Source organism: Telmatherina bonti (assembly GCF_933228915.1).
Source record: "Telmatherina bonti genome assembly, chromosome: 24".
In the NCBI taxonomy this organism is placed as follows: Eukaryota; Metazoa; Chordata; class Actinopteri; order Atheriniformes; family Telmatherinidae; genus Telmatherina; species Telmatherina bonti.
The window spans coordinates 32,045,649-32,068,788 of NC_136633.1; the positions used below are offsets into that span (position 1 = coordinate 32,045,649).

General features: G+C 47.4%; 1 protein-coding gene across 1 annotated transcript in view; it reads right to left on the reverse strand.

Annotated features, from left to right (window-relative positions):
• Positions 1–23,140, reverse strand: part of LOC306774177 (bile salt export pump-like) — a gene marked incomplete at both ends in the record, with an annotated part of 66,845 nt that overhangs the window by 840 nt on the left and 42,865 nt on the right. The window contains 17 exons of the mRNA XM_079264157.1: positions 3,649–3,846; positions 4,034–4,190; positions 5,326–5,567; positions 6,570–6,773; positions 9,518–9,679; positions 9,819–9,923; positions 11,087–11,260; positions 11,337–11,457; positions 11,605–11,677; positions 11,756–11,957; positions 14,251–14,421; positions 14,499–14,702; positions 14,976–15,101; positions 16,159–16,269; positions 16,352–16,465; positions 16,583–16,757; positions 16,831–16,955. Coding sequence (XP_079120283.1) covers positions 3,649–3,846; positions 4,034–4,190; positions 5,326–5,567; positions 6,570–6,773; positions 9,518–9,679; positions 9,819–9,923; positions 11,087–11,260; positions 11,337–11,457; positions 11,605–11,677; positions 11,756–11,957; positions 14,251–14,421; positions 14,499–14,702; positions 14,976–15,101; positions 16,159–16,269; positions 16,352–16,465; positions 16,583–16,757; positions 16,831–16,955 — 2,664 coding nt within the window. The remainder of the gene's footprint in view (positions 1–3,648; positions 3,847–4,033; positions 4,191–5,325; positions 5,568–6,569; positions 6,774–9,517; positions 9,680–9,818; positions 9,924–11,086; positions 11,261–11,336; positions 11,458–11,604; positions 11,678–11,755; positions 11,958–14,250; positions 14,422–14,498; positions 14,703–14,975; positions 15,102–16,158; positions 16,270–16,351; positions 16,466–16,582; positions 16,758–16,830; positions 16,956–23,140) is intronic.

The following is a 23,140-nucleotide window of genomic DNA, read 5'->3' on the forward strand; positions in this document are numbered from 1 at the left end:
GTTTAGAAAGTGTCTGAGTAGCGACTCGTTCCACCTTGAGTTTCAAAAGTGTTGCAAAACCAGATACACAGAGTAAAGACCTTTACGCAGCGGGACTGATGCAAAAAACGGCACAAAAGTGCAAAAGGTGAAATATGGGCCTATAATACTACAGTTACTGCCCCTAGTATTACCCCTACTACACTTACTGCCCCTAGTATTACCCTATTACACTTACTGCACCCCTAGTATTACCCCTACTACACTTACTGCCTCTAGTATTACCCCTACTACACCTACTGCCCTAGTATACCCCTACTACACCTACTGCCCCCTAGTATTACCCCCCACAAACTAACACTACTGCTCCTAGTATTACCCCTACTACACCTACTGCCCCTAGTATTACCCCTACTACACCTACTGCCCCTAGTATTACCCCTACTACACTTACTGCCCCTAGTATTACCCCTACTACACTTACTGCCCCTAGTATTACCCCTACTACACTTACTGCCCCTAGTATTACCCCTACTACACTTACTGCCCCCTAGTATTACCCCTACTATACTTACTGCCCCTAGTATTACCCCTACTACACTTACTGCTCCTAGTATTACCCCTACTACACCTACTGCCCCTAGTATTACCACTAGTACACCTACTGCCCCTAGTATTACCCCTACTACACCTACTGCCCCTAGTATTACCCCTACTACACTTACTGCCCCTAGTATTACCCCTACTACACCTACTGCCCCTAGTATTACCCCTACTACACCTACTGCCCCTAGTATTACCCCTACTACACTTACTGCCCCCAGTATTACCCCTATTACACTTACTGCCCCTAGTATTACCCCTACTACACTTACTGCCCCTAGTATTACCCCTACTGCCCCTAGTATTACCCCTACTACACTTACTGCCCCCTAGTATTACCCCTACTATACTTACTGCCCCTAGTATTACCCCTACTACACCTACTGCCCCTAGTATTACCCTTACTACACCTACTGCCCCTAGTATTACCCCTACTACACCTACTGCCCCTAGTATTACCCCTACTACACCTACTGCCCCTAGTATTACCCCTACTACACTTACTGCCCCTAGTATTACCCCTACTACACTTACTGCCCCTAGTATTACACCTACTACACCTACTGCCCCTAGTATTACCCCTACTACACTTACTGCCCCTAGTATTACCCCTACTACACCTACTGCCCCTAGTATTACCCCTACTACACCTACTGCCCCTAGTATTACCCTTACTACACTTACTGCCCCTAGTATTACCCCTACTACACTTACTGCCCCTAGTATTACCCCTACTACACTTACTGCCCCCTAGTATTACCCCTACTACACCTACTGCCCCTTAGTATTACCCCTACTACACCTACTGCCCCTAGTATTACCCCTACTACACTTACTGCCCCTAATATTACCCCTCCTACACCTACTGCCCCCTAGTATTACCCCTACTACACTTACTGCCCCCTAGTATTACCCCTACTACACTTACTGCCCCTAGTATTACCCCTACTACACTTACTGCCCCTAGTATTACCTCTATTACACTTACTGCCCCTAGTATTACCCCCACTGCCCCTAGTATAACCCCTACTACACTTACTGCCCCCTAGTATTACCTCTACTACACTTTCTGCCCCTAGTATTACCGTTACTATACTTACTGCCCCTAGTATTACCCCTACTACACTTACTGCCCCTAGTATTACCCCTACTACACTTACTGATCCTAGTATTACCCCTACTACACTTACTGCCCCCTAGTATTACCCCTACTACACTTACTGCCCCTAGTATTACCGCTACTATACTTACTGCCCCTAGTATTACCCCTACTACACTTACTGCCCCTAGTATTACCCCTACTACACTTACTGATCCTAGTATTACCCCATTACACTTACTGCCCCTAGTATTACCCCTACTACACCTACTGCCCCTAGTATTACCCCTACTACACTTACTGCCCCTAGTATTACCCCTACTACACCTACTGCCCCTAGTATTACCCCTACTACACTTACTGCCCCTAGTATTACCCCTACTACACTTACTGCCCCTAGTATTACCTCTATTACACTTACTGCCCCTAGTATTACCCCCACTGCCCCTAGTATAACCCCTACTACACTTACTGCCCCCTAGTATTACCTCTACTACACTTTCTGCCCCTAGTATTACCGTTACTATACTTACTGCCCCTAGTATTACCCCTACTACACTTACTGCCCCTAGTATTACCCCTACTACACTTACTGATCCTAGTATTACCCCTACTACACTTACTGCCCCCTAGTATTACCCCTACTACACTTACTGCCCCTAGTATTACCGCTACTATACTTACTGCCCCTAGTATTACCCCTACTACACTTACTGCCCCTAGTATTACCCCTACTACACTTACTGATCCTAGTATTACCCCATTACACTTACTGCCCCTAGTATTACCCCTACTACACCTACTGCCCCTAGTATTACCCCTACTACACTTACTGCCCCTAGTATTACCCCTACTACACCTACTGCCCCTAGTATTACCCCTACTACACTTACTGCCCCTAGTATTACCCCTACTACACGTACTGCCCCTAGTATTACCCCTACTACACCTACTGCCCCTAGTATTACCCCTACTACACTTACTGCCCCTAGTATTACCCCTACTACACTTACTGCCCCTAGTATTACCCCTACTACACCTACTGCCCTTAGTATTACCCCTACTACACTTACTGCCCCTAGTATTACCCCTATTACACTTACTGCCCCTAGTATTACCCCTACTACACCTACTGCCCCTAGTATTACCCCTACTACACCTACTTCCCCTAGTATTACCCCTACTACAACTACTGCCCCTAGTATTACCCCTACTACACTTACTGCCCCTAGTATTACCCCTACTACACCTACTGCCCCTAGTATTACCCTTACTACACTTACTGCCCCTAGTATTACCCTTACTACACTTACTGCCCCTAGTATTACCCCTACTACACTTACTGCCCCTAGTATTACCCCTATTACACTTACTGCCCCCTAGTATTACCCCTACTACACCTACTGCCCCTTAGTACTACCCCTACTACACCTACTGCCCCTAGTATTACCCCTACTACACTTACTGCCCCCTAGTATTACCCCTCCTACACCTACTGCCCCCTAGTATTACCCCTACTACACTTACTGCCCCCTAGTATTACCCCTACTACACTTATTGCCCCTAGTATTACCCCTATTACACTTACTGCCCCTAGTATTACCCCCACTGCCCCTAGTATTACCCCTACTACACTTACTGCCCCTAGTATTACCCCTACTACACTTACTGCCCCTAGTATTACCCCTCCCACACCTACTGCCCCCTAGTATTATCCCTACTACACCTACTGCCCCCTAGTATTACCCCTACTACACTTACTGCCCCTAGTATTACCCCTATTACACTTACTGCCCCTAGTATTACCCTTACTGCCCCTAGTATTACCCCTATTACACTTACTGCCCCTAGTATTACCCTTACTGCCCCTAGTATTACCCCTACTACACTTACTGCCCCCTAGTATTACCCCATGACACCTACTGTCCCACCCAGAACCCCTACTGCCCCTCCCAGTATGTATTTACCACTCTGCCCTGGTCGGGATCATAAAATCTCTCCAGCAGCTGCACGCTAGTGCTTTTCCCGCAGCCGCTGCTGCCCACGAAGGCGAGCGTCTGGCCGGGTTTCACCGCCACATTCAGCCCGTTCAGGACCTGGATGTCCGGCCTGGTGGGATAGGTGAAATTGCACTCGATGAACTCCAGGTTCCCCAGGAAGTTATTCTGAAAACATGACAAAAGTGAGGACAGACAAGTGTGTAACTAGCATCAGAAAAAGTTTATTCAGGGATCAGACATGCAGCTTTATCTCTCTTACACAACACAATACACCTGACACACACACACACACACACACCACAAACAACAACAACAACAACAACAACAACAACAACAGCAGCAACAGAAATACCCATTTTTCTCCCTTGTCACTGTAGACGCTGATTGCAGGCACACGGTCCAGCAGTTGGAAGAAGCGGGCAGCGGATATTTTGGCCTTGGCGTAGTCTGGAGTGTACGAGGAGGCTCTGCCGAGAGCCGTTCCGCTGGTGACGATCGCTGAAATGACCCTGCCAGAAATAAGTCGGATGTTGCAGCAAACCCACTGATGTGACACATTTCACGGCAAGTTGGAGCTCACATATGCAGCTGCAAAGGCGTCACTCTACTTCACTGGTTGCCAGTTTAGAGATGCTAATCCGAACATGCTAACACCAAACTGATCTGTAATCTGCTTCGTTGCCAGTTTGGAGATGCTAATCAGAACATGCTAACACCAAACTGATCTGTAATCTGCTTCACTGGTTGCCAGTTTAGAGATGCTAATCCGAACATGCTAACACCAAACTGATCTGTAATCTGCTTCGTTGCCAGTTTGGAGATGCTAATCAGAACATGCTAACACCAAACTGATCTGTAATCTGCTTCACTGGGTTGCCAGTTTAAAGATACTAGCCACCACATGCTAACATCTAACTGATCTGGAATCTGCTTCACTGGGTTGCCAGTTTAAAGATACTAGCCACCACATGCTAACATCTAACTGATCTGGAATCTACTTCACTGGGTTGCCAATTTAAAGATGCTAGCCACCGCATGCTAACACCAAACTGATCTTGAATCTACTTCACTGGGTTGCCAGTTTAGAGATGCTAGCCACTGCATGCTAACACCAAACTGATCTAGAATCTACTTCACTGGGTTGCCAGTTTAGAGATGCTAGCCACCACATGCTAACACCAAACTGATCTAGAATCTACTTCACTGGGTTGCCAGTTTAGAGATGCTAGCCACCGCATGCTAACACCAAACTGATCTAGAATCTACTTCACTGGGTTGCCAGTTTCAAGATGCTAGCCACCACATGCTAATGGCTAACTAGTCTGGAATCGACTTCACTGGGTTGCCAGTTTGCTTCTGTGCGATTGTAGTCTCAACAAACTGCTCATATGTCTGATCGATCAGAGTCCATTTTGTCAGACTGCTAACATGACCATCACAAACGGATCTGAAAAGAATGCTAAACAGTCTTTTTCATTGTTAGCTTTGTCTTAACATGTTGCTGCAACAAGAAAATCTAAACTTTTTTGTGGTTTTTTTGGCTTTTATGAGAGTGATATGGAAGACCAATAACAGAGATATTCATGTATATTTTGCCTTTTAAATGTCAAATGTAGCAGCAAAGTCTGAACCTCATCCTTTCACCTGAACACAAGGCTGAAATGGAGTCCTTCTTGTTTCACCAGGTAACCTCCAAATCTGTAGGAGGCGGAGTTGGTTAGGAAGACAACACACTGGGCGAAACCATAGCAGGCACCGTAGACGTTGGCCTTCTTCAGGGCTGCTTGATACGGAGCGTCCAGGTGGGCTTCGTACATCTCCACAAATCTCTTCTCTTTCCCAAGACCAGCAATGGTTCGGATGTTGTTTAAGGCCTCACCAGAAACCTGCAACAGCAGGACAAGTTGAGACCAGATTAAATCACAAAGTGTTTGGAAAACACTCTTGTCTTATTAGTATTGCTCTCAGTGCAGCTACAGAGACAATTCCCGCCACAGGATCATTAAAGTTTCATCAAATGCACTGTGCTGTAGGGCTAACCGTATTCAGTATCATTAAGGTGGTGTGAAGGAAGTCCACAGTAAACTAACCGTTAAATACCTTTCCTTCAGAATTTTCTGGCGTCTCAACTCAGCGAGCTGGACCCTCGACTAGCTGGACCCTTGGCTAGCTGGGCCTCAGCTAGCTGGAGCCTCAGCTAGCTGGAGCCTCGGCTAGCTGGAGCCTCGGCTAGCTGGACCCTCGGCTAGCTGGAGCCTCAGCTAGTTGGGCCTCAGCTAGCTGGAGCCTCAGCTAGCTGGAGCCTCGGCTAGCTGGAGCCTCGGCTAGCTGGACCCTCGGCTAGCTGGAGCCTCAGCTAGCTGGGCCTCAGCTAGCTGGAGCCTCGGCTAGCTGGGCCTCGGCTAGCTGGAGCCTCGGCTAGCTGGAGCCTCGGCTAGCTGGAGCCTCGGCTAGCTGGGGCCTCGGCTATCTGGAGCCTCGGCTAGCTGGAGCCTCGGCTAGCTGGGGCTTCGGCTAGCTGGAGCCTCGGCTAGCCGGACCCTTGGTTAGCTGGGGCCTCGGCTAGCTGGAGCCTCGGCTAACTGGAGCCTCAGCTAGTTGGGGCCTAACAGTGCTATCTGTTCACCAAATCCTCTAAATGACTCCAGCAGCTGACAAACTGCTTTTTTTTTTTACCAAAACCATGTGGCTTTACTACATTTTAATGCTGAGAAAAGCTCCAAACACTCCAGTCCGTCAGTAGACGAGACAGCCCAATCGAGACATCCCAATGTCGTCCAACACCTTCAGGTTTGCTGATATGATGATGATGATGATGATACTGTTAATATCTAGATTTTTCAGACTGGTGAGAACAAAGGCAGTGAAGAGGTGGAGGTGTATCCGACCTGTCCAGCTGCTTCCATGGCCTGCTTGTCCTGCTTGGCAAAGCCTGTTAGCATCTTAGCCTGGAAGCCACCTGACAGAGCGATGAAGGGCAGGAAGCAAAGGATGAGGAGGGTAAGCTTCCAGCTGAAGTAGAAGGACATGATGACGGCCACGCCGATGTTGGTCAGAGAGTTGACGATCATGCCAATCTGAGACCCTGTAGCCTGGAGAGAAAGTTCAGAATAATCTGCTCATTCAGCTCAAAATGCTGCTAAAAAGAAGTTTAATCGTAACTGGGCAGGATTTCTGTACCAGTATCTGGCCTCGTCTGACCAGTCTGAAAATAAAACTCCTCCCAGTTGGAACTTATAAGAGCAGGACATATGAAAGCACAAAGCTGCCGCAATTACAAATCAATAAATACAAAGAATTAAATAATCAAATGTCTTCTTTTATTTTCAGTTTATCAATCTTTTTTTTTACCAACTTTGTTCTTATTCCCACGTTTTAATTCATTATCAAATGAATTTAAATGTGGGAATAAGAACAAAGTTGATCCAAAAAAAAAACACGATCCCCCTCCCTGAGCCGTCACCTTATCATGGTGGAGGGGTTTGTGTGTCCTGAAGATCCTAGCAGCTATGTTGTCGGGGCTTTATGCCCCTGGTAGGGTCACCCATGGCAAACAGGCGTCTAAGGGAGGGACCAGACCAAGCACGGCTCATCGTGGGGCCCGGTCAGGCTCAGCCCGAAAGGGTTACATGGGCCCCACCTCCCGTGGGCTCACCATCTGCGGGAGGAGCCGTAGGGGTCGGGTGCAGTGTGAGCTGGGCGGCAGCAAGGGGCGGGGACCCTGGCGGTCTGATCCCCGGCTGCAGAAGCTGGCTCTAGGGACGTGGAACGTCACCTCTCTGGTGGGGAAGGAGCCTGAGCTTGTGCGCGAGGTTGAGCGTTTCCGGCTAGATATAGTTGGACTCACCTCGACGCATGGTCCCCCCCCTCTGAACCCAAATGGTGTTTTGTTATTGGACTTCTGTGCTCGTCATGGATTGTCCATAACGAACACCATGTTCCAACATAAGAGTGTCCATATGTACACCTGGCATCAGGATTCCCTGGGCCGCAGTTCCATGTTCGATTTTGTAGTCGTATCATCGGACCTGCGGCACATGCCTTGGACACTCAGGTGAAGAGGGGGGCGGAGCTTCAACTGATCACCACCTGGTAGTGAGTTGGCTCAGATGGTGGGGGAGGAAGCCGGTCAGATCTGGCAGACTGGGGTGGTGGTCCCCCTTTTTAAGAAGGGGGACCGGAGGGTGTGTTCCAATTACAGGGGAATCACACTCCTCAGCCTCCCTGGTAAGGTCTATTCAGGGGTCCTGGAGAGGAGGGTCCGCCAGATAGTCGAATCTCGGATTGAGGAGGAGCAGTGTGGTTTTTGTCCTGGTCGCGGAACAGTGGACCAGCTCTATACCCTCTTTGGGGTCCTGGAGGGGGCATGGGAGTTTGCCCAACCAGTCTATATATGTTTTGTGGACCTGGAGAAGGCATTCGACCGTGTCCCCCGGGGGTTCCAGTGGGGGGTACTCCGGGAGTATGGGGTACCGGACCCCCTTGTACGAGCTGTCCGGTCCCTGTACGACAGGTGTCAGAGCTTGGTCCACATTGCCGGTAGTAAGTCGGATCCGTTTCCGGTGAGGGTTGGACTCCGCCAAGGCTGCCCTTTATCACCGATTCTGTTCATAACTTATATGGACAGAATTTCTAGGTGCAGCCGAGGTGTTGAGGGGATCCGACTTGGTGGTATCAGGATTGGGTCCCTGCTTTTTGCGGATGACGTGGTCCTGTTGGCTTCATCTGGTCGTGATCTCCAGCTCTCACTTGAGCGATTCGCGGCCGAGTGTGAAGCGGCTGGGATGAGAATCAGCACCTCCAAATCTGAGACCATGGTCCTCAGCCGGAATAGGGTGGATTGCCCTCTCCGGGTCGGGAGTCAGGTCCTGCCTCAAGTGGAGGAGTTTAAATATCTCGGGGTCTTGTTCACGAGTGAGGGAAGGATGGAGCGCGAGATCGACAGACGGATCGGTGCGGCGTCTGCAGTAATGCGGACTCTGCGCCGGTCTGTCGTGGTGAAGAAGGAGTTGAGCCAGAAGGCGAAGCTCTCCATTTACCAGTCGATCTACGTTCCTACCCTCACCTATGGTCATGAGCTGTGGGTCGTGACCGAAAGAAGGAGATCTCGTATACAGACGACTGAAATGAGTTTCCTCCGCAGGGTGGCCGGGCTCTCCCTTAGAGATAGGGTGAGGAGCTCGGTCATCCGGGAGGAGATCAGAGTAGAGCCGCTGCTCCTCCGCATCGAGAGGAACCAGTTGAGGTGGCTCGGGCATCTGGTCAGGATGCCTCCTGGACGCCTCCCTGGTGGGGTGTTCCAGGCACGTACCTCTGGGAGGAGACCCCGGGGAAGACCCAGGACACGCTGGAGGGATTATATCTCTCGGCTGGCCTGGGAACGCCTCGGGATCCCCCCGCAGAGTTGGCAAATGTGGCTGGGGAGAGGGAAGTTTGGGCTTCCCTGCTTAGGCTGCTGCCCCCGCGACCCGACCCCGGATAAGCAGCAGAACATGGATGGATGATCCATCATCCGAACCGCTCTGTCCGATGAAGGGTCACTGGGAAGTTGGAGCCTATCCCAGCTGTCTTTGGGTGAAAGGCAGGGAACACCCTGGACAGCTCGCCAGTCCATCACAGGGACACACAGAGGGACACAACCACTCACTCCTATGGAGTTAACCTAACATGCACGTCTTTGCATGTTAGAAGGTGGGAGGAAGCCGGAGAACCCGGACATAACGGCATGGATGCTAGCCTGTCCATGTTAATCCAGTCTCGATGTCAGACTGCTGAGTTTCACGCTGAAGGTGGGAATGAATCGTTTCACTGGACGTGGTTGTCTGCAGTGTCTCACCCCCTGGACCTGCGACGCGTCGGTTGCCAGACGCGTGGTCAGAGCTCCAGGACTGTTCCTGTGGTCATCGAACCAGCCGATCTCTTGGCCCAGCATCGCATGAAAACCGATCCGCCTCAGCCTGCGGGTCAGCAGCTCTCCGGACTTGGAGAAGGCGTAACCCTGGAAACACAAGCAGACGTTAACGTCACTGAGGGGTAAAACTAAGTGGTGCAGCGGTCCCTCAGCAGCAGGCAGGGGAATGTTGCTTTCATTACTCAGCATAACAGAGGTGTCTGGCAACACCAGTCTTCTACTCCACCTGAAGCATCTGGGTGAAGAAAGAGACGACGCCGACCAAGACGAAGAACAGGCAGATCCCATCAATCTCCCTCCTCTGAACTGCAGGGTCTTCAATCGAGAAAGTCTGCAAACAGGCATGAAAAATGTGAGTCACGGCGGCCAAACGCTGAGCTGGAAGCGTGAACGTGCTCCTCCCAGCAGAAGATGAACATATCGGATGAAACATTTGATCATTTCATGTGGATGTGATGCAGAGAAACAACTGGAAACAGCTGTTTAAGTGTGTCATATCAAAGATTCAGAGAATCCGGAGGAATCTCTGTATGCATGGGACTGTACGAACGCTCAGTTAAATTTTTCGATCCAGTTTGTCTCAGCTTGGTGAAGTTCCGTCCATCTTTCCATCTCAGAGACTCTGGGACTCCAGAATGCTCTAAAACCATCAGAAGCTCCAGAGACTTGGAAGGAGTCTCTGTGTGCTTGGGACAAGGCCTTGTTCTGATTATGTTAATGAGCAGTGGATGAGTGGACTGGTTTCACTGGGACCAGGTCAGTAACATAACCAGGCATGAAAAGCGCCTTCCAGGGTCTCTCAGATGGAAAGATGGACGGACCTTCACCAAAATGAGACAAACTGGATCGAAACATTATCAAAAGAGATTCAAAGCTCTGCTTCTGGTTTACGACACAACAAGTCCGTCTCCTGTCTGACTTCACTCCTTCAGCCTGAGCTACACTCCCTCTCCACCGCTACGCTCTACCAGTGGAGGACGCCTAGCGTTACCATGACGACGTGGGACTAAACCACCAGCAGACTCTGTTCCTGTGTTGTTCCAGGATGGTGGAACGACCTGCAGAGTCCTGATCCGCTTTAAGATGCAGACTCTGCTGTTCAGTCCACACATGTAGGATCCAGAAACAAACTCTGGACCAAAGCTCATTTACAACGTTCTGAAACCTGGATGAAGATGTGGAATAGTTTCTGGACAGCATGGACAGCTTGTCCTGCAGACTACAGGAGCATCCAGCTGGTTGGGAGGGGGCTGCAGTAGTGCTCCCATCCAGACTGCATCTGTTTCAGGAAAGACCTCCAGACTTCAGACTCAGAAAAATGTGTTTCATCATGTGAGATGATGTTTATCTTCTACGGTGATAAAATCTGGCTCGATGGAGTCTACAAACTTTCTGGGGTTGGGGTAATATTTTATCTGAAACCTTCATCTTGTACGAACCCAGGTTTAAAGACTGATGAGAGGAGTTTGTGTCTCGAGAAGCCTTCATTCTCACCGCCAAGATCTGACTGAACAGTAGGGAGTAAACGGGGTTGACCCCCCCGTTAACTGCTGCTCCACAGGATCCAAACAGCATGTAAGGCCACTCCGGAGCGTTGTACTTCAGAATCCTGGCAACCGGGGCTGGTTCCACAAGTTCCTCCTCCTCCTCCTCCTCCGGTGTGGTTTTCTGTTGATGAAATGAAGATCTGTTAACGGTCTGAGCATGCTCAGGTGGGAACCCGGCCGATGGCACCCTGACGCACCTTGTATCTCTCTGTTTGTGACATGGAGTAGGCTCTGGGGCCCAGATCTCCAGCGGCAGGAACAGAGGACTCCGGGATCAGGTTGGACAGCTGGGATCGGGATCGCTGGCGGATGGAGGCTCTGCAGGGAACACCAGGTAAGTGTTACATTGCTGCTGGTGCTCGGAGCGGTGGCGATGGACGACCTCAAGCCTCCGTTGTCACCGCTCCGGGCCGAGATGTTGGGTCAGAGGCTAACATAGAAAACCCCAACAGACCATAATAATACCTCAAACTGGCACGGTAACTGCCTGCTCTGGATAGATTCAGCCTCTCTGGCTCCTCCTCTTCGCCGCTGGCCACTAGCACGACACACAGAAAGGGTTATTTACTAAACCCAGGTAAAGCGGAGCGGAGGCGTCCCGCAAGGCTGGACCTACTTCGCCGGGCCTTCTCGTTCAGAGCCTGGTCTCCCTGACTCTGCAGCGTGACCAGGGTGAAGTACACGCCCTTCCTCTCCAGCAGCTCGTCGTGCCTCCCCCTCTCCACGGCTCGGCCGTGCTCGAAGCCCACGATCACGTCGGCATTCTTGATGGTGGAGAGTCGGTGAGCGATGGAGATGGTGGTGCGACCCATCCGTACCTGCCAGACAAGTCCTGATTATTATTCCAGTTTCATCCGAACAAAGCAACATGAACTCACATTTACAGCTAGATGACTGGTTTAACTGGGATCGATCATACACTGAAGGACTAACTGGGACACTCACTGAGATGGACGTTTTATGGGGTTTATGTGGGACTATTGGACTTTGTTCTGTTTTTTTATTTAATTTTTCACAGTGCCACTGTTTTTTCTTGGTTTGTGAATTTGCTTATGGTGTCATTTATAACTGAAGTTGCTGTGCATGAACTGCATGTCACAGCTGAAATATCTGCCAAATGAGTATGTTTCATTACCCTTTTTTTAAAACACCGATATCCTGACAGCCAAACTTGGTCTATAGTTAAATTTTGTGTCCGTCAACACTAACAAGCAAGAATTAGTGATGAACCACCAGAAAGCCTTCTAACTGAGGTGAATGCAGCAATAAGTACAGTCCCTACCGCGACCACCGCTGAAACCAATGAGCTGATATACAGCAACAGTGATCCTGGAGAAGCTTGGCCGACATAACATCAAGGGCAAGAAGGAGGCACCATGGAGGAGGAGGTTAGAAACCAGGATCAAGGAAACTTGAAGGGAAGTTATTCATCTGTCAGAACTCTAGAAGGACCATGAAGAGGGTCCCAGGAGGTACAGCCAGGTGTCCATACCTGAGGCCCTGGAAACCGCCAAACAAAGACTTCCAGCATTGGCTGCACAACTGAAGAGATACACAAGAGAAGTTGAAGCCAGAATAATAACCTGGCTGTTCTCAACTAACCCAGCTAAAGTGTACTCCCAGTGGCAGGGTAATACTAGACAAGCTGACCCACCAAGGCAGGAGACGGAACGATGCTGGAAAGGCATATGGGAGAAGGAGGCATCACATAACAGTAAAGCACAGTGGTTAAAAGACCTCAGAGAGCAGACCACAGCTCCCTCCCTGAACAAGGTCCAGTTACCATCACGGTGGCAGAAATCCAGCACAGACTCTCAGGTATGAAGAACTGGTCAGCACCTGGCCCTGATATGATCCATGCCTTCTGGCTAAAGAGACAGACTTCACTCCATGAACACCTGGCAGCACAAATGAACCAACTCCTGAGGGATGGGACTCATCCTGAATGGCTGACCAAGGGACGAACAGTCCTGATACTGAAAGGCCCCCCACAAGGGATCAGTCCCATCCAACTACCGGCCAATAACCTGCCTCTCCACGACATGGAAGCTCCTGTCAGGCATCATAGCGGCTAAGGTAAGTGGACACATGGATCAATACATGGCAGAGACACAGAAAGGCATTGGCAGAGGAACCAGAGGAGCCAAACACCAGTTGCTGGTTGACAGAACAGTCGCTCGAGACTGTAAAACCGGATAGACAAACCTGTACACCTCCTGGATTGATTACTGGAAAGTCTACGACTTGATGCCACACACATAGATCCTGGAATGTCTGAAGCTGTACAAGATCAACGGCAGCATAAGGACCTTCGTTGCAAACTCAATGAGACTGTGGCAGACCACCCTAGACGCCAACTTCAAGCCAAGTGCTGATGAACATGAGCAGGAGCAATGAGAGGTGAGGGCACTGGGCTCTGACAGTTTTTATCCAAATGAAATGAAAAATACTTTTATTTATCCCCAAAGGGAAATTCAGTATGGTACATTGTGGTTCCCAACTGACAGAACAAGTCGATCTAATATGTGCTAGCCACGCGGAAGAGACTTCATGGTGCATTCGGCCTCCCAAGTCCAAAGTGCAGTCAAAACAAGGTGAAGAAGTGTCTGGACAAGCGGGAGCAGGTAACATGGCCGCTGTGGAGTAGAACACGCAGGAACTCTCGACATACCATAGAAAGGCCCAGAAGGTGGTGCTGGAACGCTGAACAGGCTGGATGAAGATGACCAAACGATGCTGGATACTCGCATGACGAAGCTGGCGACTGTGTGTGATGGGCGAATTTAGGCCAGCAAGGAGTTAACACATTCAGTTGAGTGACTTGAAATGCATAGTTGCAAAAATAAGGTGTTCATTTAGCCTGAAGACCGACATTGGGAAAGGAAATCCCATCAGCTGCGTGTCCGCTCTGTTTACGGAGTTACTTCACGTTAAATTGCTGTGGAGCGTCTCCGGTGGACCTGTCCCCACCACAGGATCAGTGGGGACAGGTGCTGATCGAGCCATGATCCTACACATCCTCAGCTGGGATACAGATCAGGATTTTCCCGGGTCTCACCGCCGATGTGACGGAACTGTGACAGCGATGCGTCCGTACGAGCTCCGACTTACCTTATCTAAGGCTTCTTGAACAATGGCCTCGCTCTCGTTGTCCAGGGCGGACGTGGCCATGTCCAGCAGCAAAATGCGGGGGTTCCTGACCAAAGCTCGAGCGATGGCGATCCGCTGCTTCTGCCCGCCACTCATCTGGCCTCCACCCTCACCAACCAGCGTGTCGAATTTCTGCGGGTTAGAGACCCTTGTTGAGGCTTAGCGCCCTACGTTTCTGATAAAAGCCGTTCTGTCCAAGCCCCGCCCACCTGCGGCAGGTCCATGATGAAGTTGTACGCGTTTGCCTCCTTGGCTGCGGTGATGATGTCCTCCATGGAAACGCCGGGTCGACCATAGCGTATGTTCTCGGCGATGGTGGTTGCGAACAGCACGGGTTCCTGCTCCACGATGCCGATCAGAGAGCGCAGCCATTGGATGTTCAGTCCTCTGATGTCATGGCCATCCAGGGTGACCTGGGAGGAGACAGACAGGAGGTGCCTTCTCTACAACGGACAGAGGAGGCTTTAAATGTGCTGCTCGTGGTTAGAGAGGTAATGTCTGTAAAGAGTGCCGGAATCCCTGCAGAGAAGTGAGGTTGTCAAGTGATTGATGGACCTGTCTGCATCAGGGCTTGGCGGCGTGTAAAGGGATCATCATAACGCTGTAACGGCGTGGAGGACGCCTTCCGCCAGCAGAACACAGATGGTTTATAATGCCAGGAAGAGCCTTCGAAGGTCGAAACCTACCATTCCCTCTCTGGGGTCGTAGAAGCGCTGGATGAGCTGAACGGCGGTGCTCTTCCCAGCTCCGCTCGGCCCAACGAAGGCTGTGGTTTCCCCGGATTTCACCGGAACGCTGAGCTGGTCCAGGATCTGAGTACAGAGGTTGTGACGCCATTATGAGACAAACTGTGTAAAAAGCAGAATCTCATCAAGCCAGATTAGATTCCAGTACAAGATAAACATCATTTCAGGTGATGAAAGGGACCTTTTTGTGAATCTGATGTGGTTCAGCATTGTCCTGCAGATTTCAGCAAGACGTTGTCTGGATGGGAGCAGATGTTTCAGCATTGATGGAGCTTCCCAGATGTGGAAGCTGCCCACGCCATCGGCACTAATGCAACCCCATCCCATCAGAGATGCAGGCTGATAACAAGCTGGATGCTCCCTCTCCTCTTTAGTCTGCAGGACACGCCGTCCATGCTGTCCACAAACTATTCCACATCTTCATCCAGGTTTCCACTCAGAACATTTTAAATCAGCTTTGGTCCAGAGAAGACGGCGTGTTTCTGGATCCTCTTCACATATGATGGAGCTTTAACCTGCATGAACTTGGTTCACACTGGTTTCTGGAAGCTTCCTGGGTCCATGCACTGGTTTCCAGTAGAGAATCATGTTATAATGCAGAAGATCACCAGCATACAGCCTTTTTAGAGCATTTTAGAGAGGCAGAGTCTCTCAGATAGCAAAATGATCAGAGCTTCACTAACATGAGACAAACTGGATCTAAACTGATCATGCATAGAAAGAGTCCTGTACCTACAGAGATTTCTTCTGAATCTTCTGACTTGTTAATTAATCTAATTATCAGTGGAATCCAGCTTAATTTCCAGCCTTTTGTTGCTCCTGTTCCAGCTGTTTACAGACATGTTGCTGCATCAGATTCACTATCAGCTCATATTTTCCATAAACTGATAGGTCTCAGTTTCATCATCTGACATGTTTATCTTCCACTGGGGATGAAACGGAAGTCCTGTAAAGCCAGCATTAGCATTGCTAGCTGATGTTGTGTAAGAGGAGCCAACGGAGCGTTTCATTTGAGGAAAGATGTTTTTCTCAGGACTGGTACAGAAATGTTGAAAACCTCCAACAGTTTAACCAACTTTTAGATAGTTTTGTGAGTGTTTTGAAGATAAATGTGCTGAAATACTTTGACTTCTGGTCTGGATGGATAGTAGAAAGTCACATTGTGGAACTCAATGTCTCCTTTGACGCGGTCAAGCTTATATCCAGCATCCGATAAGCAGTCGATCTCCGGTTCCTGGTGGTGACACGCTTGTTAAAAACAAGCTGAGTGAAAACAGAGATATTCCCATGAAAAGGTTGTTGTGACATATCTGTACCCTGTCAATGGTCTCAAATATGATGGTAGCAGCTCCGCGGCCTGCTGCAAACGCCTCCAGACATGGGGAAGCCTGTCCTAAATTCATGGCTGCTACCAGGACTCCAAAGAACACCTGGAATTACACACGGACAAGTCGGCTGTAATTCAGATGCTCCATCAGAGTTTCTGGCTGTGAATTTGGAATCAAAGAGCAGAACCTGAAATACAGCAGCAACCTGTAAGGCGATACCTGGAGCAGCGTTCCTGGTGTGTACTCGTTGGTGTCCACCACCAGAGTGGATCCATACCAGAAGGCCAGAGCGTAGCAAAGGAAGATTATCAACCACATGTATCCGGTGAAAAAGCCCATAATCAGGCCTTTCCTGATGCCCCATCTCTGGGCTGAGGTCAAGTTCCTGTCGTACCTTTCAGAAAGGGACATCTCAGCTGCTCTTACGTGCATTTACAAACCAGCTTTCATCTTGTATTGCTGTGTACCTTTCCACTTCCTTTTTCTCTCCACCAAAAGCAGCAACAGTCCGGATGGAGGAGAGGACCTCATCGGCTACGGCACCAGCTTTAGCATAGGCCTGTAGCTCCATCCCTGTTAGCTTAGCCACAAACTAGCATAAAAACAGAATGAGACCGTGAAGGAGAGGAGGGAAGCTGCCAGGAAAACTACGATGATTCAGATGGCTGCAGACGTTTAGAGCTCCATGTCATGGCTTTCATGAGACACTTTGCATGTGTGCAGTGTTTTAGCCCAGACACTCCAAAAACACGTTTTACAGACATGTTAGGATGGTTTCAACATGTAAATGTTAGCTAGAAGGTCTGCATTTTCTAAAAATAAAACATCTGTTTTTCTGAGTTTTTATCATTTATAATTTATTTCTCTGTTTTAGTTGGTTTTTGTGGCAAAACGACCATTGTTAACTTAGTTCTAGCTGTTTCCGTGTGGTAGCTTTTAGCTTTGTTCTAACTGTTTCCGTGTGGTGGCTTTTAAGGTCTTCTAACTGTTTCCATGTGGTAGCTTTTAAGGTCTTCTAACAGTTTCCATGTGATAGCTTTTAAGGTCTTTTAACTGTTTCCGTTTGGTAGCTTTGAGCTTTGTCCGAGATGTTTCCGTGTGGTAGCTTTGAGCTTTGTCCGAGATGTTTCTGTGTGGTAGCATTGAGCTTTGTTCTAGATGTCTCTGTGTGGTAGCTTTGAGCTTTGTTCTAGATGTCTCTGTGTGGTAGCTTTTAGCTTTGTCCTGGATGTTTCTGTGTGGTAGCTTTTAGCTTTGTTCTAGATGTCTCTGTGTGGTAGCTTTTAGCTTCGTCCTAGATGTTTCTGTGTGGTAGCTATTAGCTTTGTCCGAGATGTTTCTGTGTGGTAGCGTTTGGCTTTGTTCTAACTGTTTCCATGTGGTAGCGTTTGGCTTTGTTCTAACTGTTTCCATGTGATAGCATTTAAGGTCTTCTAACTGTTTCTGTGTGGTAGCTTTAAGCTTTGTCCTAGATGTTTCTGTGTGGTAGCTTTTAGCTTTGTTCTAGATGTTTCCATGTGGTAACTTTTAGTTTTGTCCGTGATGTCTCTGTGTGGTAGCTTTGAGCTTTGTTCTAGATGTCTCTGTGTGGTAGCTTTTAGCTTTGTTCTAGATGTCTCTGTGTGGTAGCTTTTAGCTTTGTTCTAGATGTCTCTGTGTGGTAGCTTTTAGCTTTGTCCTAGCTGTTTCCATGTGGTAACTTTTAGTTTTGTCCGTGATGTTTCTGTGTGGTACCGTTTGGCTTTGTCCTAGCTGTTTCCGTGTGGTAGCTTTGAGCTTTGTTCTAGATGTCTCTGTGTGGTAGCTTTTAGCTTTGTTCTAGATGTTTCCATGTGGTAACTTTTAGTTTTGTCCGTGATGTTTCTGTGTGGTACCGTTTGGCTTTGTCCTAGCTGTTTCCGTGTGGTAGCTTTGAGCTTTGTTCTAGATGTCTCTGTGTGGTAGCTTTGAGCTTTGTTCTAGATGTCTCTGTGTGGTAGCTTTGAGCTTTGTTCTAGATGTCTCTGTGTGGTAGCTTTTAGCTTTGTTCTAGATGTCTCTGTGTGGTAGCTTTGAGCTTTGTTCTAGATGTCTCTGTGTGGTAGCTTTTAGCTTTGTTCTAGATGTCTCTGTGTGGTAGATTTTAGCTTTGTTCTAGATGTCTCTGTGTGGTAGCTTTTAGCTTTGTCCTAGCTGTTTCTGTGTGGTAGCTTTGAGTTTTGTCCGAGATGTTTCTGTGTGGTAGCTTTCAGTTTTGTCCGAGATGTTTCCGTGTGGTAGCTTTGAGCTTTGTCCGAGATGTTTCTGTGTGGTAGCATTTGGCTTTGTTCTAGCTGTTTCCATGTGATAGCTTTTAAGGTCTTGTAACTGTTTCCGTGTGGTAGCTTTTAGCTTTGTCCTAGATGTTTCTGTGTGGTAGCTTTTAGCTTCGTCCTAGATGTTTCTGTGTGGTAGCTTTTAGCTTTGTCCTAGATGTTTCTGTGTGGTAGCTTTTAGCTTTGTTCTAGATGTTTCCATGTGGTAGCATTTGGCTTTGTCCTAGATGTTTCTGTGTGGTAGCATTTGGCTTTGTCCTAGATGTTTCTGTGTGGTAGCATTTGGCTTTGTCCTAGATGTTTCTGTGTGGTAGCTTTTAGCTTTGTCCGAGATGTTTCTGTGTGGTAGCTTTTAGCTTTGTACTAGATGTTTCTGTGTGGTAGCTATTAGCTTTGTCCGAGATGTTTCCATGTGGTAGCGTTTGGCTTTGTTCTAACTGTTTCCATGTGATAGCATTTAAGGTCTTCTAACTGTTTCCAAGTGACAGCTTTTAAGGTCTTCTAACTGTTTCCGTTTGGTAGCTTTGAGCTTTGTCCGAGATGTTTCTGTGTGGTAGCATTTGGCTTTGTTCTAACTGTTTCCATGTGGTAGCATTTAAGGTCTTCTAACTGTTTGTGTGTGATAGCTTTTAGCTTTGTCCTAGATGTCTCTGTGTGGTAGCTTTTAGCTTTGTCCTAGATGTTTCTGTGTGGTAGCTTTTAGCTTTGTCCTAGATGTTTCTGTTTGGTAGCTTTTAGCTTTGTCCTAGATGTTTGTGTGGTAGCTTTTAGCTTTGTTCTAGATGTTTCCATGTGGTAACTTTTAGTTTTGTCCGTGATGTTTATGTGTGGTAGCGTTTGGCTTTGTCCTAGCTGTTTCCGTGTGGTAGCTTTGAGCTTTGTTCTAGATGTCTCTGTGTGGTAGCTTTTAGCTTTGTCCGAGATGTCTTTGTGTGGTAGCTTTGAGCTTTGTTCTAGATGTCTCTGTGTGGTAGCTTTGAGCTTTGTTCTAGATGTCTCTGTGTGGTAGCTTTTAGCTTTGTTCTAGATGTCTCTGTGTGGTAGCTTTTAGCTTTGTTCTAGATGTCTCTGTGTGGTAGCTTTTAGCTTTGTTCTAGATGTCTCTGTGTGGTAGCTTTTAGCTTTGTTCTAGAAGTCTCTGTGTGGTAGCTTTTAGCTTTGTTCTAGATGTCTCTGTGTGGTAGCTTTTAGCTTTGTCCTAGCTGTTTCTGTGTGGTAGCTTTTAGTTTTGTCCGAGATGTTTCTGTGTGGTAGCTTTTAGCTTTGTTCTAGAAGTCTCTGTGTGGTAGCTTTTAGCTTTGTTCTAGATGTCTCTGTGTGGTAGCTTTTAGCTTTGTCCTAGCTGTTTCTGTGTGGTAGCTTTTAGTTTTGTCCGAGATGTTTCTGTGTGGTAGCTTTTAGTTTTGTCCGAGATGTTTCTGTGTGGTAGCTTTTAGCTTTGTTCTAGAAGTCTCTGTGTGGTAGCTTTTAGCTTTGTTCTAGATGTCTCTGTGTGGTAGCTTTTAGCTTTGTCCTAGCTGTTCTGTGTGGTAGCTTTTAGTTTTGTCCGAGATGTCTTTGTGTGGTAGCTTTGAGCTTTGTTCTAGATGTCTCTGTGTGGTAGCTTTGAGCTTTGTTCTAGATGTCTCTGTGTGGTAGCTTTGAGCTTTGTTCTAGATGTCTCTGTGTGGTAGCTTTTAGCTTTGTTCTAGATGTCTCTGTGTGGTAGCTTTTAGCTTTGTTCTAGATGTCTCTGTGTGGTAGCTTTTAGCTTTGTTCTAGATGTTTCTGTGCGGTAGCTTTTAGCTTTGTTCTAGATGTCTCTGTGTGGTAGCTTTTAGCTTTGTTCTAGAAGTCTCTGTGTGGTAGCTTTTAGCTTTGTTCTAGATGTCTCTGTGTGGTAGCTTTTAGCTTTGTCCTAGCTGTTTCTGTGTGGTAGCTTTTAGTTTTGTCCGAGATGTTTCTGTGTGGTAGCTTTTAGCTTTGTTCTAGAAGTCTCTGTGTGGTAGCTTTTAGCTTTGTTCTAGATGTCTCTGTGTGGTAGCTTTTAGCTTTGTCCTAGCTGTTTCTGTGTGGTAGCTTTTAGTTTTGTCCGAGATGTTTCTGTGTGGTAGCTTTTAGTTTTGTCCGAGATGTTTCTGTGTGGTAGCTTTTAGCTTTGTTCTAGAAGTCTCTGTGTGGTAGCTTTTAGCTTTGTTCTAGATGTCTCTGTGTGGTAGCTTTTAGCTTTGTCCTAGCTGTTTCTGTGTGGTAGCTTTTAGTTTTGTCCGAGATGTTTCTGTGTGGTAGCTTTCAGTTTTGTCCGAGATGTTTCCGTGTGGTAGCTTTGAGCTTTGTTCTAGATGTCTCTGTGTGGTAGCTTTTAGCTTTGTCCGAGATGTCTCTGTGTGGTAGCTTTGAGCTTTGTTCTAGATGTCTCTGTGTGGTAGCTTTGAGCTTTGTTCTAGATGTCTCTGTGTGGTAGCTTTTAGCTTTGTTCTAGATGTTTCTGTGTGGTAGCGTTTGGCTTTGTCCTAGCTGTTTCCGTTTGGTAGCTTTGAGCTTTGTTCTAGATGTCTCTGTGTGGTAGCTTTGAGCTTTGTTCTAGATGTCTCTGTGTGGTAGCTTTTAGCTTTGTTCTAGATGTCTCTGTGTGGTAGCTTTTAGCTTTGTTCTAGATGTCTCTGTGTGGTAGCTTTTAGCTTTGTTCTAGATGTCTCTGTGTGGTAGCTTTTAGCTTTGTCCTAGCTGTTTCTGTGTGGTAGCTTTTAGTTTTGTCCGAGATGTTTCTGTGTGGTAGCTTTCAGTTTTGTCCGAGATGTTTCCGTGTGGTAGCTTTGAGCTTTGTCCGAGATGTTTCTGTGTGGTAGCATTTGGCTTTGTTCTAGCTGTTTCCATGTGATAGCTTTTAAGGTCTTGTAACTGTTTCCGTGTGGTAGCTTTTAGCTTTGTCCTAGATGTTTCCGTGTGGTAGCTTTTAGCTTCGTCCTAGATGTTTCTGTGTGGTAGCTTTTAGCTTTGTCCTAGATGTTTCTGTGTGGTAGCTTTTAGCTTTGTCCTAGATGTTTCCATGTGGTAGCATTTGGCTTTGTCCTAGATGTTTCTGTGTGGTAGCATTTGGCTTTGTCCTAGATGTTTCTGTGTGGTAGCATTTGGCTTTGTCCTAGATGTTTCTGTGTGGTAGCATTTGGCTTTGTCCTAGATGTTTCTGTGTGGTAGCTTTTAGCTTTGTCCGAGATGTTTCTGTGTGGTAGCTTTTAGCTTTGTTCTAGATGTTTCTGTGTGGTAGCCTTTGGCTTTGTCCGAGATGTTTCTGTGTGGTAGCATTTGGCTTTGTCCGAGATTTTTCTGTGTGGTAGCGTTTGGCTTTGTTCTAACTGTTTCCATGTGATTGCATTTTAAGGTCTTCTAACTGTTTCCATGTGATTGCATTTAAGGTCTTCTAACTGTTTCCAAGTGATAGCTTTTAAGGTCTTCTAACTGTTTCCGTTTGGTAGCTTTGAGCTTTGTCCGAGATGTTTCTGTGTGGTAGCATTTGGCTTTGTTCTAACTGTTTCCATGTGGTAGCATTTAAGGTCTTCTAACTGTTTGTGTGTGATAGCTTTTAGCTTTGTCCTAGATGTCTCTGTGTGGTAGCTTTTAGCTTTGTCCTAGATGTTTCTGTGTGGTAGCTTTTAGCTTTGTCCTAGATGTTTCTGTTTGGTAGCTTTTAGCTTTGTCCTAGATGTTTGTGTGGTAGCTTTTAGCTTTGTTCTAGATGTTTCCATGTGGTAACTTTTAGTTTTGTCCGTGATGTTTATGTGTGGTAGCGTTTGGCTTTGTCCTAGCTGTTTCCGTGTGGTAGCTTTGAGCTTTGTCCTAGATGTCTCTGTGTGGTAGCTTTTAGCTTTGTTCTAGATGTCTCTGTGTGGTAGCTTTTAGCTTTGTTCTAGATGTTTCTGTGTGGTAGCTTTGAGCTTTGTTCTACATGTCTCTGTGTGGTAGCTTTTAGCTTTGTCCTAGATGTTTCTGTGTGGTAGCTTTTGGCTTTGTCCTAGATGTTTCTGTGTGGTAGCGTTTAGCTTTGTTCTAGATGTCTCTGTGTGGTAGCTTTGAGCTTTGTTCTAGATGTCTCTGTGTGGTAGCTTTTAGCTTTGTTCTAGATGTCTCTGTGTGGTAGATTTTAGCTTTGTTCTAGATGTCTCTGTGTGGTAGCTTTTAGCTTTGTCCTAGCTGTTTCTGTGTGGTAGCTTTGAGTTTTGTCCGAGATGTTTCTGTGTGGTAGCTTTCAGTTTTGTCCGAGATGTTTCCGTGTGGTAGCTTTGAGCTTTGTCCGAGATGTTTCTGTGTGGTAGCATTTGGCTTTGTTCTAGCTGTTTCCATGTGATAGCTTTTAAGGTCTTGTAACTGTTTCCGTGTGGTAGCTTTTAGCTTTGTCCTAGATGTCTCTGTGTGGTAGCTTTTAGCTTTGTTCTAGATGTTTCCATGTGGTAGCATTTGGCTTTGTCCTAGATGTTTCTGTGTGGTAGCATTTGGCTTTGTCCTA